Source organism: Pagrus major, chromosome 1 (genome assembly GCF_040436345.1).
Source record: "Pagrus major chromosome 1, Pma_NU_1.0".
Classification (NCBI taxonomy): domain Eukaryota; kingdom Metazoa; phylum Chordata; class Actinopteri; order Spariformes; family Sparidae; genus Pagrus; species Pagrus major.
Window position 1 is genome coordinate 25,869,191 of NC_133215.1, and position 17,036 is coordinate 25,886,226.

Genomic DNA, 17,036 nt, shown 5'->3' on the forward strand with positions numbered 1-17,036 from the left:
TGGGTAACGTAGGCAGCAAGTTTTGGAAAGCAGTCCACTGGTCTAAGATTGCACTCCTATGACACTGTTGGAAGCACTGTGGACAGTTTAAAAACAAATGATCAAAATCGAGAGATATGGCGTTTTTTTAGTTCCATGCATTCTTCTTCCTTTTTGAAACCTGGCGCCTACATTACCCATGATTTTACTTGCCTTTAACGTCTAAACAGACCAGCTTGGTGATATTGTCTGAACCTCGTCCAAAGATAAGTAAAGATACATTCTCTGAATTCATTAATATTCTGCCGGCCAGATGGTAAATTTGGCAGACCGGCAGACAATCACTTTCCCACACGTTTGGAAGGGGAGTTGTGAGGCGAGGGGTATTCAGTTGGTCGCGATCTCCATCCTTATCACTATATGCCACTCCTACACACTGGACCTTTTATAAGCAAAGCTAGGTAATTTATCTGGTTGTTCACCTGGACCTAGTGTGGGTATGATAAAAAATGGATGTACAATTGCACATCTCATTTGTTGAAATTGCAGTACATTGTGTTTATTTGCAACATTTACATATGTTTATTCAGTAAAAATGTTAAAGCTATCATCATAACACCCCTTACAAAATGGTCAGTTCAACCAAAAGGATATTATCTCATTTAACTCTTAGTGGTATTTGGCAGATTTCTTTTATTGCAATGTGCCCAATATATATTGTTTCTGAGACCCCAAAACAAAAGAAAGAATGGAATTTTGTTCGTGGTACTCACAATACTGAAACGTTACACTGAAAAACAGTAATAAGTCAATTCAGGAACAGTGTCTCCGAAACTATCTGAATGGCATTATGCCAACCATTAGACGCTTATTAAACTTCGACACCTACTTCTCCTTACAAATAATATGTCAAAACCTAAAGAGTGGTATCTTCAGTGGAGGGAAGGGTAAAGTAGTGTCACCTTGTCTGTAGGGAGTCCCAGAGGCCGTGTTGGACTCAAACAACAGCCCAGCATCGAAGAACACACTCATACCATCCTTTCCTCCACCTGGTGTGCAGCCCGTGTCGTACTTCTCTACAATGTCCCAGACCTGAGCAAAGAGGACGTCATTCACACACAGAAATAGAAAAGGACAACAAATTGAGTTACTACATAAGCTAAACAGACATATCTGTAAACTCATATGACAGTTTTGATATGTCTTTAGAAACAGTTATTCATGCAATGCGTTTGCTGCATTACAAATTTATGCCGGATATTATTTGATCGCCTTTCAGTTATTTTCAAAGTTATATAAGAAATGAGAAAATGCCTTTTTCTGAGTGAGGCGGTGCTTGTTGTTTAGGACGTAGATGCCTTTGTCAACTGCCACCAGTCCCACTGTGGCCTCTGGGTCTCCTGTGACCTTCAGACGAAACATCCTGCGAGGTTCATACGATGGAGCAGGTCTGGATGATTCCAGCTTCAACTAGATTTGAAGGGGAGGACAATGAATGAGACATGCAGTTTTTTATTTGTTAAAGCAGCATGCTCAAACTTGGCTACATCAGTGTGTCTCACCGAGCCCATGCAGGAGTCCTTGACATCCACCCAAACAGAGTCTGATACCACTTCGTTGTCATTTGTATGGTAATAGGCTATGATGCGGAATGATGGCAGCATTTCTTTGGTAATGGGAACTATCAGGGAAATCAGTACTTGGCCTCTTGTGTGGTATCGGCCTTTTTTCACCAGTTGACCTCTGCTCAGGATCTGGGGACAACAAATTACACATTAGCCTCTAACCAACATTAGTATATACTGTATATACACTACATCGCCTGCTGAATTCAACACAAACACTCATGCATGTGCACAAACACACACATGTACAGATGTAAAACATCTCTCACCAGGTATGTGATGTCTTTGTCTTGATTTGAGTTGAGGTTAAGGTTGATTTTCAGGTTGTCTCCTAATGCCAGCTCAGCCGTATCCACACCTGCAAAAATGACATGTTGCAATGAGTGATAGACACTGAAAAGATCAAGTGCATGGCACATACTGTACTTTGCCACTGCCACCACCATCACAACTTTTTCCATTTTACTATCTGCTGTCATTTCAGGATGTTCCTCACCTATGTGGATGTAGTTTTTGCTTTTTGTGGTATATTGGAGAGCTTTCATGGATGCTGATGCTTGCCTCTCACGTGTAATAAGAGGATCATTGGTCTTTGCCTGCAATCAAGGACACACACAGGCAAGCATACACAAAGAGTTAAATGCAAAACAGTCTCAATTCTACCCTATTGTAACCAAGCCTTGCCTGGTGTAACTTAGCTTACAAATAAAAGACCGGAATAACAAAATAACAAAAAGACATATAACCTGACGAGAAATTATAGTCATTTTCACAGCAGCTCGACATAGTACAACAAAAAGCTGGTCATCATTGCCAAATGCAAAATTTTGAGTCTTCATTTCAGTGCTGTATTAGATGTGGTTTTTGTTGTTGTTTGTTTTAATTGAGGTAAGGCAATTGAAATGAACATCTATTAGGCTGCATTCAGATCAAATCCGGCAGTGCGACAAAACGCCAAAGGGTTGTGCAGCAGTGTGAGAGTGTGGGAGTGTCTCCATGGTCCGTGTGTGTGACATGTTGTGAACTTTAACCACCCCCGCAATCAGTTTGCCAAAGACGAATTTGCTATGTTTTTATGCTACCAGTATACTGGTCCTTTGAGTGATCGTTTTTCCACGATGGAACAAAAATAATAATAAACAACCAGGATGTGAGGCAGATCATTACGGTGTGTTTTAAACTAGGGCACAAGACCAAACCAAGTGATCACAAGTGAAACATTACGCTACCAGAAAAATATCCATTGTGTTCCATCTTTAGCATTTAGCCATGCTAAATAGCGTGCCTTGCTCCTCTGCTTATGATCTCCAGTCATGCCTCTGCCAGAGCAGGTTAAGCGTGCCATTGTTAAGGTGATCGTCAACATCCACATGTGAAAAAAAAGTGTTTTAAACCAGTGCACAATGCCAAACTGAGTGAATACACATGACATTTGATTGCCAGTTTATGTGACTGGCCACCGCAACGTGACGTCGGGCTGCATTTCTGCAAAAGTTGAGTCTGTTTCAATTTTTTCACCACAGCCAGCTATGGTTTTTTTTTTTGGGAACTCTCTGCAGTCACCATCGTTTTCAGTGGATCACCAGATTTTGTGTGAATGTAGCCGTAAGCATCATCTCAAACTAAAACACAAGTAGAGTGAAGAATCGCTCTGACTGCAAAGATAAACCTATGTTTGATTTATCACTTAAAGCTGCATTATTTGATTTTTGGCCACCAGGTGGCAGAAAAAAACAACAATATACAGAGCCTCCATACACTGTGTCACTGGCTGACAACATCTTCTGAAAACATCTTCTTTCCTCTCAAGCAGACAGAGAACAACATTTGCATTCATTTGGATTCATGTTAATGGCCACCTGACAGACTGGCTGTGAATTCCCAAATCACTCTCGTTTTAATTTTGTTTTGGTATCCACTGACTAATAAGTAAGATATCTTGTATTTTGACTCAAAGGAGCACTATGTAGTATTGGAGAGGAAATTTAAACTTTGAATATCTAAATATTTAAATATATGGTAGCTAAATACTCTGTACTCAGAGGAAAATAAGGTTCCCAGAACACTGTTTGAAGGTGGCAGGGTCTGCCAAAAGTAAAACAGAATGAAACTGTGTTGTCCTTTAAGGTCAGTTTTTTTATTAAGTCATGAAAACAAAGACAGTTTGTGTAGTTTGCATTGGTATTAAAAGTCAGTCAATCAAGATCTTTTTAAAGATTAAGATTTAAAATTTTGTTCACAAAATTACATAGTGCACCTTTAAAGATGCTCCCATATCGTACAGTAAATGTTTGAGCATCAGAACCCCAACAATCAGCTAAGAAAACCAACAGTCTGCAATGATAGCACTGCCTGCCAAAGGATGATAATGAAAAAAGGCAAAAAATGTCAGTGACTTACTGTGATTATCAGGCTGTCAATCCTTGCCTCCGTATTGATGGTAAGCCTTGCCATGCCATTGGCAGCAGTGAGACCCTCCACCTGGCCTGGATCAACCAACACTGCAACACCTTGTGCAGGAGTGCCATCAGGATTCAAAACTTCAACCTGCCATCAGAGACACCAACAGCTGAACTATCTGAGTGCCTTTGCATCATAATGAAAATACATGAAAACATTGCACTAATCAATTATAATTATTAAAGGAGCATTAAACAGCAAGAGTGACTGTACTTCATTATAGCGTAATCTTTTCTGTCAAGGAAAGGATCTTTTCTTTTTCCAAAGTAGAAATGTAGCTATACTTTTGCTGTCAATGTATGTAAATGTAAATAAGTACTTTACCGCAACATCGAAGGACATTCCTGGTTTGAAGTATTTGGGTGTTTTCTTGAAGTGGATGGTGTACGGTGATGTGACAATCTGGATACCTCTTAACTCTGCCTCCACCATTTCACTGCCTGTGAGTTGATGCAGAAATACAAACACGTTCACACACAAACTGATGAATGCAAAATTACATCCTAAACATTTTGTCTTTTCCTCCCGTTTTTGTCCGGGAAATTTTACACCAGCTGAATTCGTATGAATCACATGTGACTAAACATAGCAAACAGGCACAAACACACATTCTCTCTCTCTTACCGCTCTCCGTCAGCACACTGACAGCTACAAATATGGAGCTCCCAACCAGGTTGTTGATCGTTTTGAAGGTCTGTGTGATGTGCTCTCTCTTCAGTGTGACCACTCCAGTACCTCTCGCAATCTAATGTGATATGATACAAAAATGTGCCTTGTGAACAGTTGGAGGTACTTTTACTCAATGTGTAAATTGCTCACTCAGTCGGGCGTCATTCTGAACGGCCTAAAAAGTACAATATAATTATCAATTGTAGATAGGAATCTAACAATTTAACAAAAATAACTCCAGACATCTGAATCAAAGAGAATCCTAGACATTAATCATGTTTTAGAGTCTTGCAGATTTTGTGGCACAGTGTTACCAATCAGCTGGCAGATCTGTATGTAACCACTCACCTGCACTCTCTGTAGAGAACCTGGAAAGCTCTTTTTGGTACCCTCTTGAATAACCCCAAATACCACGTACGCCATCCCATCCACCTCTTCACCAAATAGATACCTAAAACCACAAGGACATTTTTAAGCCGGCAACAAAGTAAAACAGGACAATCAAAAACACAACAGACTAAAAGAGCCACAACACAACCCCTGAACAACATCCTCTATTTTCTCCTCCAGTCAATCTACCAGTCAGACCTGATCTCTTGAGCCACAAAACAAAAACCTTCACATACCTAGCTCTGATGTCGACGGTGAGCTCTGGACTGTCCACGTAGAAGAAGGGGCTCAAAGGGATCAGCTTCACCTCAAAACTGGGCAGCACTGAAAATTTGAAAATGTTTTATTGAATGTCCAATAAAGTTAAAAGTATGTGAATATAGAAGGTATATATATATAGGTTTTAAAAAAACAGTGCAGGTAATGAGGGACTTACCATATTCTTTGACTTCGAACTCTGCAAAGTAGCTCTGCTGTGGGTTGCTGTGGAACTTGGCCACCACCTTCCACAGTCCGGGACTAAACGCAACAACACACAACAACACATATTCCAGTAATCAAGTGAGTCATTCAAATATTCATAACATTTTGAGACTGACGGTGACACGTGAATCAGACTTCAGACTTCATGAAGTTATTTAAATCTTACTCAAATGACCTTGAAAGCACTTGTTGTTTATACTGTCCCACAGAAAGCAGCAACACAGAAACAGTAAAGTCTAGAAGAAGGGGTTAATATATATATATATATTTATATATATCAGGTTGGCCAGAAAACTGTACAATAGATAGAATGGTTGTACTTTTATTGTTAGTCTTTTAAGTCTGATCATTTCAGTTCATAGATGTATTTATTTTAACATGTCTGTCTGTCAACTTAGAATTAAAGTTTATCTCTATGTCTATCTTGCTTATACACTTTATTTTCTTTCTTCAAAATTTCTGAATTAGATTGTGTGTTTATGGTAGAACACTCACGTTATCTAGTTTGTACATTTGGCCCTACAGTTACAGTGTAACCAACAAACATTTGCCTTCACCAATGCTAGCGAGCTAATAGCGCTCCCTTTTATTTCCAGTGTTGGCTAAATAGCGAGCTAGCTGTGCTTATGATTTGGCATTTCATTACAACTATAAATTGTCTTATATTATCTCAGCTAAACAAGCAAGACAATGTAAGGATTGTAAAACTTCAGTTTACTGAAATGTGCGTGGCACTGCACAGGGTCCTCTATGCCTTGGAGAAATAGCTATACTACAGTGGGACATGTCCCACCAACTTTTAGAAGAAACTGCTTTAGTCCACTCACTCGGTGCGCTTTTCAGAGCACTGCCACTGCTCATCAAATCCAGTCCACTTTCTTATTGGGACTTTGCCAAATTAATGAAATTCCCTACACAGCTACCTTGCACCTTGGCAGATTGACACAGAGCATGGAAATTAATTGTACACACTGCAACATAAACATGTTATTTACTTTAAAGAGTTTACTTTGCATAATTTTAAATGATTCAAGCTATTATTACCAGCGAGTAATGTTTTCAGTTTGTGAGTCTGTGTGTGTGTGTGTGTCATCAGACTGTCACAGAAGCTGCTAGTATTTTGCCAGGTGTTCACATGTCTGTCTTTCTGTGGACAGTTTTTTGTCAGCGAAATAGTGTCATGACACCTCAAAGGTGTGATGAAAAATCAAGTCAATATGAATGCAGGGTTAAAAATGGGCGTGGGCTGAGCAGGTCGTTGATCTTTTTGAAGTAGGGGGCGCTGAGGCTGAGTTTGAAGTTGGGTGTGGGCCGACTCGTGAGTACTGAGTACTAATGTTATAATGTAGTAATCACTAATGTGTACTCATGGGTCAGAACATATTGACAGGGGTCGCAGCTGTTGAAATCCCATCACAAGATGATCTCTAGTTTGAATTGAATTCACCTGTTATTCGTGCCAATTCAATTTAAGTAAGATACAGCAGGCTACTCACCTGACAATTTCACCAAGTTTGTAATCTCCTGAGTGGATCCCCAATTTCAGAGAGACTGGATCAAGTGGTAAAATGATGCCTTCAGGGGTCTAGAAACAAATAATATTGTATATAACAGTGACCTGTGCCAGCTTATAAAGCAATGCTTTTATTTTGTCTGCAGTCCATGAGCCTAGTCAGCGTCTAGACATCGGCAGTGTTAAATGTGCAACTCAACCACTAGAGGGAGGCATGCATTTATTATTATAGTGAGTGGGAGGACAAGTGTTACTGAATATACACACCAAAGCTAACAAAGACACAAGGTGTTCCAGATGTGTTTCTGTTTTTTCTGGTGATTTGTAGGCAGGTGACCCACTATTAAGCACTGTGATGTCATCTCATTCAGAGGCGTTTTGCTTATCAAGTCTGAGCTTATTAAAGATAAAACACAATACCACAATCTCAATGGCAATAGAAGCATCTGTGTTGGTTTCCTCGTCCCTCTCTACAGGCTCCATGAGGGGTGTCACTGCAAACATCCTGTAAAGAACTGACAGAGAGAGAAAAAGCTTCATTTTGCTGGTGAGTCATGTGACTGTTTAGCAACTTTCTGACTTCACTTCATTATACTTGTGTCAAAATAACGGTTCATTTTACTGTATTTCATACTGTGTTTTATTGTTTAATTTGAAAAAATAAATAGTGTGATATATATTTTCTATTGTAATATCTTTGCTTACTAATGTAGAGACATTGAACTCACCTGTGCTTGCGGGGGTGTAGAGGGTCTTATCAGTCTGGATGAAGATGTACCCGGACTGGAAGGACGCTAAGACGACTTTCTCCAGCAGCCGGTCAGGGAACTGAGCTTGCAGGTACACATACTGCTTGATGTTGGGATCTTTACTGAAGTCACCAGCAGGGATCTGAAACACCATGCAGAGACGAAAGCAGAGCATGAGGAGCAGAGTGCAGCATTCAATATTCGAGATCGTTCGTTTGTGGTCATGATACAGTAGAAAATTAGGCCAGCTTACAGTAACGGCATTTCATTTACCATTATTTGTGCGAGCTCCTGGAAGCTGTTTCCATTGGTGAGGGTCACAATTGTGGATGCCAGCCTTTTGGTTTTGGTTGGATGGTTCATCACAATGACTTCGACCCTAATGTCTGCTCCTGTGCAATCTTGACACTCCACAAAGATGTTTTCTGCTGTTCCTACCCGCAACAAGTTGGGGGCAGACATCACCTGCCTGCAGAGCAGAGAAAGATGGAGAATAGATGTAGTCATTGTGCTGTTTAGGATTTCCAATCCAATGAAAATTCATTCATAAAAACGTCACACCGACAGTTGGCCAAAGTGCTGAACAGTCAGAAAAAGCAATAGGATAGGATTTCATGAAAGAACACGTTCTTTCTTGTTGGATGCATTTAAGGCATTATAATCAAACACAAAATAATGAAGTGTCTCGATAAAGAAGTGGTTCCCAACCTCTTTCGGGTTCGCCCCCTTAAACTAAATAACAAGACTGAGTTTTCCATAAAACGTTATTGACTTGAATTATGTCTGTAGGAGGGAAATATTTCCAGTATTTCATAAAAAAGCAAAAATGAAAAAAACAAAAAAACAAACAAACAAGAAAAATAAACACTTACTTATCCCTCTACTCATCTTTTGACCCTTCAGGTTTATCTTGGGACCCTCTGGGGGTTCCTGAACCCCCAGTTGAGAACCACTGCCTTGTGTGTTAAAGTTTAAATTCACCCAAATTGCCAAAGACAAACAAACAAACAAACAAACAAACAAACAACAAAAAGCATATCTGTTTGACAGATGCGGACCCTGAGCTCCAGCATGGACTTCATACTCAATAAGTGATCCATTGATTACCTTGATTAATTTCCAGCACTGGATCAATGCAACATTTCATCACAGGTCTATGTTCTGTTGCCTTGACTTTGCAAACTCCTTGACTCATGTAACACAAACTGGACTGCAGCTTCTCATTATGTAAGACAATGATGAAAGGGAACTGTGTTGAACTGATATCCATCGTATTCATAAACTCTCTAAATTGATTATAAATGCAGAGATCCTCTGATATTGCTGTTGCTCCAGTTATGACGCTGGAACAACCTGAATATCAGGGAGATGAACAAACAAACTGTATGTTTCAGCACCGTTTTCTGTGAATGAATTCAAGCTCAGTGGTGGTGTAGTGCTGGTCTACTTACAATGGAGCTCCATCAGCCAGAAAAGCGAGAGACGCAAAGGCCAGAGAGGCCCCGAGCCACAGCAGAGTCCTACCCATCCTCCTGTCTGATCCTGATCTGCTGTCAATGTAAGCTCTCACTCTGCAGCGCCCTCCTTTTATCTACTCTCCTCCGTCCTCCCGTACCTCCAGTTCACCTCGGTGCTATCTCTCCCTGGTCCTCCTCCCTGTGTTTCTGTACACAAAAACACATGATTTCCCAGCAGCAGTTGAGAAACTGTTATCTCTGCACTGAGGGAAAAGATAAACAGTAGAAAATCAATGAGGGTTTACATGTCTGACTAATTTCCGAGCACACTGCTTATTGCAAAATACAGACAAAGAGCTATCCTGCATTTAAGATGTTTTCCAATATGACGCCTTTGTTTTCATTCTGTCTTTTTCTTGTTTGGGAAATTTGAAATGTCATCATTCTTAATCTGAGCCTGCTGAATCATTATGCTTACACATTATCAAACGTACTGAACATGCACAAACAAACACACAGACAACTAGTGGGTAGAGAGTCGTGTTGAGTAATTTCTGGGTGAAATATCTGGCAGGGCTCTTTTTTTTGCAACAGGGATTTTTCTCCAATGATGACCTGATTCAATTAATGATAGTCTTCTATTATAATGTGTTTAATGTATGTCTTGAACCATATATATTTATTGAAAGTATTGAGATCTTTCTATGGCTCAGTGAATTCAATGATTTGAAGGGATTTTGTCATGTGCGCTTTCATCTTTTCACTGAATGCCTACATTTACTAAAGGATGGATCCCAGTGTTTGATAATTTCCGAAATATTTTTCATAGTATGTGTTTTTATTCTCTTGGGCCAGATGGTAACCAAACACGTTTCAGCTCATGGTCGCCACCCTAACATCAAGCACCCCAGTCAGTTCTGAAATATGTTTAATGGACTGATGAATGATCCATTTACATTACATTGAATCCTTTTCGTTCGAAATCTGTGAAAGGAGACATTATATTTGAACAATTTTTGTACTTTGGTAACACCTTATAGGTCCTTGTAATCAGTGTTAGTTTAAGGTCATAGTAATAACATTTTTATGTGGACAAATCATTTTCTCTTTTCCACAGAAACAATATAATAATTGTGAAAATCCAAAATGATTGTTTTGTTTATCTCCGTGTAATAATCGGACAGTTGGTTCCAGTTTCTAACAAGGCTCATCAGCCAATAGTATAACGCCGTTGGTATATTGTGGTGTATGTATTTACCTGTGTTTTTACCTTGAATAGGTAACAATCATAAAATGCTTATTAACATTATTAAGACTATATAAGTGTTAATGATGGCATAATGAACATATTTATTGATATTATAGGACACTTAAGAAAATTAAGCAATTAAGAAAATTGTTAACAGTTTATAGACTGCTTAAGAACATTTATAAAAGCCTTATGAGTTTCTCATGATGAAATATTGACTTTACAATTATGATTGTCTGAGCATACGTTGCAATATGGATGTACGTCCCTCAGTAATAACCATCAAGTATTTAATATTTTATTTTACTATTTTGAGACATAAAGCCAAAGACATTGCCTATAAGTTTAGGTTTACATTGTAGTCTATAGCCCAAACTATTCATATAATATTGTGAGGACTTGACTAACTACCAGGCAACAGAGCCAAAGCTCACTGTATTTTCTTATTTTCTACATTTAATATTTTCTAAAATTTCTAATCCATGTTAATGTTAACATTCAGTGCTGAGTCATGGGAAAACGTCAATTGTGAAGTACTGTGAGTTAACGTCCTGAGTTGAGCATAGATTGGCTGTATTATGTGTAGCTCTGTGGGCACTAGCTGCCATGGAACCAGTAGCTTTCTTCATTTCGAACCTGACAGATGTAGTCAAACATCTAACCCATCTGGTGCATTTTCTCATGTGCAGTTAAATGGAGTTGTTAATCAGACAGATGATGAGACAGCGGTGGCAGAGGGTACATGGTCTGCTTGAGCATATCCATTTCCTTGGCAGGAAACAGGCTTCCTTGGCTTCCCTAAATTTTTGAAGTAAATGGCAGCTGAATATTATTTTGAAAGTCTGTGAAGCGAAAAGAGAGTGCACTGCAGTGTGAGTCTGATAGAGAGAAAACTTCTGTTCTTCAAATCAGAAAGAGTGAATGCCTTCATTCAGGAATTTCTCACAGTCAAACGGACATTGTTCTGTTAGGAAAAGCTTTCAGATTCGCTCAGACTCTTCTTGGAGAGTTGAACGGTTTTGAATGAGAAATTGGTAAGCTAAACTCACAATAACGACATGCTAACGGCAAGTGCCATCAGCTAAGCAAGTCTTACATGTGAAATTTAATTTAATTGTACTATTGTAGTCCCGCAAGGGGAAATCACTCACATTACACACACACTCACACACACAGTAAAGAAGAGATGAGTGAAGGGGCTGCCACATGCACGGCACCCAACGAGCAGTGTTAGGGGTCGGTGCCTTGCTCAAGGACACCGCCACAATGCCCAGGATGTGAACTAGCATTCTCCATTACTAGTCCACATCATACTGGACATTGTTGACCCCTCCCCCCCCTCCAAATGGCACCAGTCACTTTTACAACTCAAAAACACTTTAAAATCTACTTGCACTGTGTAAGAATGTTTACAACTTCATTGTCATAGTCCAGTTTATACCATTTTATACTGTCATATTTATATCAAACTGCCATATTTATATCTATATTTATATCCAACCCCAATACTGACATACCTATTCCACACTATTTATATCTCCGGACTTTATATTCCCGAATGTCTCTTAGCTGTACATATTTTATTTTTATTTTTATTTTTAGATCTATATTTCTATTTTATTTTATATTCTTATATTTCTATTTTCTGCTTTTTCTGTACATATTCACTTATATTGTCTGGACAGAGGGAAACACAATTTCAATTCTCTGTATGTCTTGTACATATTGCAGTTTTGACAATAAAGTCGACTTTGAACTTTGAACTTTGAACTACTTTTGTGGTCCGAGTGGGACTTGAACCTGCCACCTTGAGTCCCCAAGCCAAGCTGCACTTTCTGCAAGATCATAGTATGTCAATACAGGTTATATGCACATTTTAGTGTGTGTGTGTGTGTGTGTGTGTGTGTGCGTGCGTGTGTGTGCGCATGTGTGTGTGTGTGTGTGTGTGTGGCAAACGTAGCTGTATACACTGTAAAATGAACGCACTAAATGCACTGCTTTTGTTGTTGCTACGCAGCCACTATTTTGAGGCTTTAGTAGAGCCCTGTTTCCTGTTCTCTATGGTAAGAAGTAACCACTTTCAATCTTTCTTTCCTTGTTTTGTGGAAGTTTGTGTACACTGTGTACATAATTCATGAAAATCTGTTCAATTCATGAAAATTTCTTCAGATTTCACTTTGACTCTTGGGTGGTCTGATTAGAATCTGGTGGCAAGAGGTCATTGGTCATGGTCACTGTAACCCAGAGCCGGCCCACGGCTTTATGGGGCACAATTTGATTTAGGGACCCCCTGCCCCCAGCTAAATGCACCACCCAACTCAGTACCACCAATATAAACTATATATTGTCCATGCTCCATCGTTTGTCCATTGTACATCTAACACAACCATGGCTTACTGATGAGCTGGAAAGTAACGAAATAAACCAGCAGACTTTACTGTAAACAAGTTAACAATTTTAATATGAAATGTGCAAAAGTGCAGAACAGTCATCTGCAGATGAATTATTTCTAACATAAAAAATAAATATTAAGTATGTAAAATGTAAGTCAAATGCAAATGCAAAAAATAACAACAATATGAAATAAATTAAATATAAACTTAAATAATGACATAAAATGAACTGGGTGAAATGGAACTTGTGCAGAAATGATTAAACCAGCAGTATAGATGTGTCAGTCCATTAAAATAACAACAATATATGTTGTTTGTCTTTTGTATGATTAGCACTGATATATGTGACATTTCAAGAACTCTGCCCTGCTGGCATGGGAGCCCCAAACAGCCGCTTAGTTCACTTGTTGCTTGGGCCGGCCCTGCTGTGACCTCTCAAAACAACTCAATAATTGATACAATAATTATAATAAAAGATTTGACCCATTTTCTTTGATATTGTACTTTTTGGTTCTTTTACTTTGAGTGTATGTGTGTGTTAAACAAGTTAAAGGTGACAGGTTGTTATGCATTTGAAATTTCTTTAATACATATCATCAAACCAAATCCACTGAGTTCGTCTCATTAATCATCCACTCTTCTCTAAAAGTTGCTTGCGCTTTGTTCAGGATCAAACTGGATACTGGATGTTATACTCTACCTGTGGCATTGAGTCTTGCAGGGGGCATGCCTGGCTCTTAAAGGGGGTGAGAGATGACAATCTGATTAGTTTAATTATTTTTACAAGTTGGTGTGCCCAGGTCTGACCCATTAACGCTGCAACTGTCCTGAACCAGCACTCCCACTTATTTGGTCAAACGCTCTCCCAAGACAAAATTAAATGACTACCTACAAATTGTCTATTTGATGCACCTTGTTTGAATGGTCAAGATAATACTGGGAAGGATCTTGGGAATGTCGGATCTGGATTGTCACACCCGGGCTCCGTTGGATCTTTCCTCTCCTTGTTTCGCTATCTCCTTATAACTGCATTCCTGTAAATTTTGAGGCCTCCTCATTCTGATCTCTCTATCTATTACTAATTATCCTGTGTGGCCTGCCCTCTTCCAGGTCACCACGGTGGACAGGAGGTCGTGTGGCTCGGGCACCACCTGGCGATGCCTTGTCCTGCTCAGTCGTCTCCTGGATCCACATACTTTACATATATAATTCGTATCAGTTTTTCTGTCAATGCAACCTGTAAACTGTGATTGCTTTTCTTTCTGTACATGCAACATCTATTGCATGACTGTCCGTCCTGGAAGAGGGATCCCTCCTCTGTGGCTCTTCCTGAGGTTTCTTCCATCGTCTTTTTTTTTCTTCCCCCTGTTAAAAGGGTCTTTTTTTCATCAAGATGGCAAGTTTTTCCTCACTCGAATCGAGGGTCTAAGGACAGAGGATGTCGTGCACTGTACAGACTGTAAAGCCCATTGAGGCAATGTGATTGTGATTTTGGGCTATATAAATAAAATTTGATTTGATTTGATTTGGGAATAATCCGTCTATTACAATTTTTGCTGGTCACATTTTATAATGAAACTGTCTGCTTCAACCCAGTGAGCACCAACTAGAATTTCAATGCTGATTTCTAATTGAAAACTAGGTGATATTCAGTCAAATTGATGAATTTGTTCATTAGAGACTTCTTTTTTGTGTACGTGATTTTTTTGCTAGACCAATTTAGCCAATAAAATGGCATCATCTCACTTACACATAGTTTCATTTTCTATTTGCCAGAGGTTTTACAACAGTTTAGAATGCCTCCTCAATTATACTACAGTTGCATTAATTGACCTATAGCTGTCATACATTCATATAATGAATAATGAATTTCATATCATGTCCTCAGCAGATTTGACATTTCTTTTCATTCTACATCAGTCTACATCAAATTAACAATTATCAGTATTTATCAATTAATATTCTACATCAACTGAAAGTTAATTTGTATAAAACAAAGACAATAAGACTAAAGCCATAACATTTAATCAATGCAGTGTCACACTGTAACTTGTGCAGTCCTTTTGTTTCAAAGCACTGAAAGTTTTACATAATCAGAATAATGCAGAATTAAAACAATTTTAAAAGAAGTTTATTTCTTTGAGTTTCACTTGGCTGGGCATCCAAAGATTGTTAACACATCGACCAGCTCCTCCAGGCCCAAACAGGTAAATCTGTGCTTGGCATTCTGACACTCTGCATTTGTGGGCCAGTACTCGATCCAGGTTCTCTCACCGAGTATATACTGAAACCTGAGGAGAGCAAAGTGCAAAATGCATTAGGTCTTAATTTGGTGTGGAACTGGAACATAACATGACCCATAACCATAACCATAACATACCCTGCAAAAAAACTCTGCCTTTACTTACGCTATCAAGAAGAAGATTTATATCCCATACCATACAGAGTACAACATAGTGAATTGCACTGAACCCTTCCCGAGGGAGCAGTGGGCAGTGTGCACCCAGGGACCAACTCCAGATCTTAGCCAGTGATGGCTAAGCAATGACGGGAAAATGTTGAGCGTTTTGATTGTGGGGGAAACCGTACCACCCACTGGAACACAAGCTGGGGGTTATCAGAACCCTAAACCATTGGGCTGAGACCGTGCCCACAAAGACAGAGGGGAAGGAGAAGGAACAGAAGCACATCAGGGGAACACTTAAAACCTGTGGCTACCCAAACTGGACCTTTGTCAAAACCTCTAAAAAGATCCAGAACAGACAAAGAGGAGGAGACAAGAAAAAGTAACACTGTCATTCCCTATGTGATGGGAACATCTGAGAAACTCAGGAGGATCTTTAATCAACATCATATCCTGGTTCACTTTAAACCTACCAACACAATGAGTCAGAAACATGTCCATCCTAAGGACAAAACACCCAGGCATAAACAGAGTAATGTTGCTTAAGCTGTTCAGTGCAGCCAGGAATGCACAGATTTGTACATTATGAAAAAACCTTTCCATAAACGAATGGCACAACACAGGAGGGCCAACTCCTCAGGTCAAGACTTGGCTCTCCACTAACATCTGATGAATTATTCCTTTGAGGACAACAATGTAAACATGTAAACTTGGCCAGAGAAGACAGATGGTTTGAAAGAGGAGTAAAGGAATCCATCTATGTCAAGCTGTAACGACCGTCTTTGAACAGAGGAGGTGGCATACGACTTTACTTTATCACCCACCTACAATGCTGTACTGAGTCCTCCCCAGACATCCTTACAACCAAGAGGTGAAACATCTTCAAGAAACTGAAACACGTCCAGTTGCCTACGATATAGCACTTAGAATTACCATGACCTGGATGATTGAGAACCTTCATCAACGGATTGTGTTTATTTCATTTCTCTTTTTGATTTTTGTGCTTCTGCTGTGGTTGATTATGCTGCGTAGTTAAATCTTTTTCATTTTAAATGACTTCATTGTTAATATTTCCGACTTTGTTGGCCTGTAAATCAGATTCAGAATCAGAGTTTGTACAGAGTGTTTTAATTTGGAAATTGACCGGATGCGCTATGCTCTTCCGCTGTCTGACTTTCTGTCTTGGTCGATCTGCTCTGTGCAGTTGACACGGTTGCGGTCTACTTCTGTCAAAAATAGACTTGTGCGTATTCTCTGCGGAGCAAAGTGGAGAGCTGCTTCTGGGACTGCTGAAACGTGCCGTGGCACAGTCTATGGAGACACGAGCATTGTCTAGAATGGCTGCGATTTGCTTCGACAACCGTAACGCAGCCAAGATGGGCCCAATGAGACTGAGGTCACACACACATGACAGGGAAACGTTCGCCTCCCGTTCATCCCCATTCCATGCAGGCAAAGGGACAAAACAAAAAAACATTCCACATCTTGGCTTCGTGTGGAGTTAAACTTTGATGGGAAAAAACAAACCAGCACAGCGAGTGTTTCACATCCTACGCTGCCCACATTCTGCACCGGTAGGCAATTTTAATTTGCCTGCATTCACTTATGTGTGACCGCAGCCTAATACATAAACTACAAGAAAGGCACATTTGATTTAGAAAGCAG

At 39.6% G+C, this 17,036-nt stretch overlaps 1 protein-coding gene across 1 annotated transcript in view; it reads right to left on the bottom strand.

Annotated features, from left to right (window-relative positions):
* Window positions 1-17,036, bottom strand: part of LOC140999177 (uncharacterized) — a 64,839-nt gene that overhangs the window by 17,841 nt on the left and 29,962 nt on the right. Inside the window, 17 exon segments of the mRNA XM_073469494.1 lie at window positions 942-1,071; window positions 1,294-1,449; window positions 1,542-1,733; window positions 1,874-1,962; window positions 2,101-2,200; window positions 4,005-4,151; window positions 4,389-4,504; window positions 4,689-4,809; window positions 5,082-5,184; window positions 5,360-5,447; window positions 5,560-5,642; window positions 7,103-7,191; window positions 7,540-7,634; window positions 7,848-8,010; window positions 8,142-8,337; window positions 9,320-9,459; window positions 15,117-15,258. Coding sequence (XP_073325595.1) covers window positions 942-1,071; window positions 1,294-1,449; window positions 1,542-1,733; window positions 1,874-1,962; window positions 2,101-2,200; window positions 4,005-4,151; window positions 4,389-4,504; window positions 4,689-4,809; window positions 5,082-5,184; window positions 5,360-5,447; window positions 5,560-5,642; window positions 7,103-7,191; window positions 7,540-7,634; window positions 7,848-8,010; window positions 8,142-8,337; window positions 9,320-9,459; window positions 15,117-15,258 — 2,150 coding nt within the window.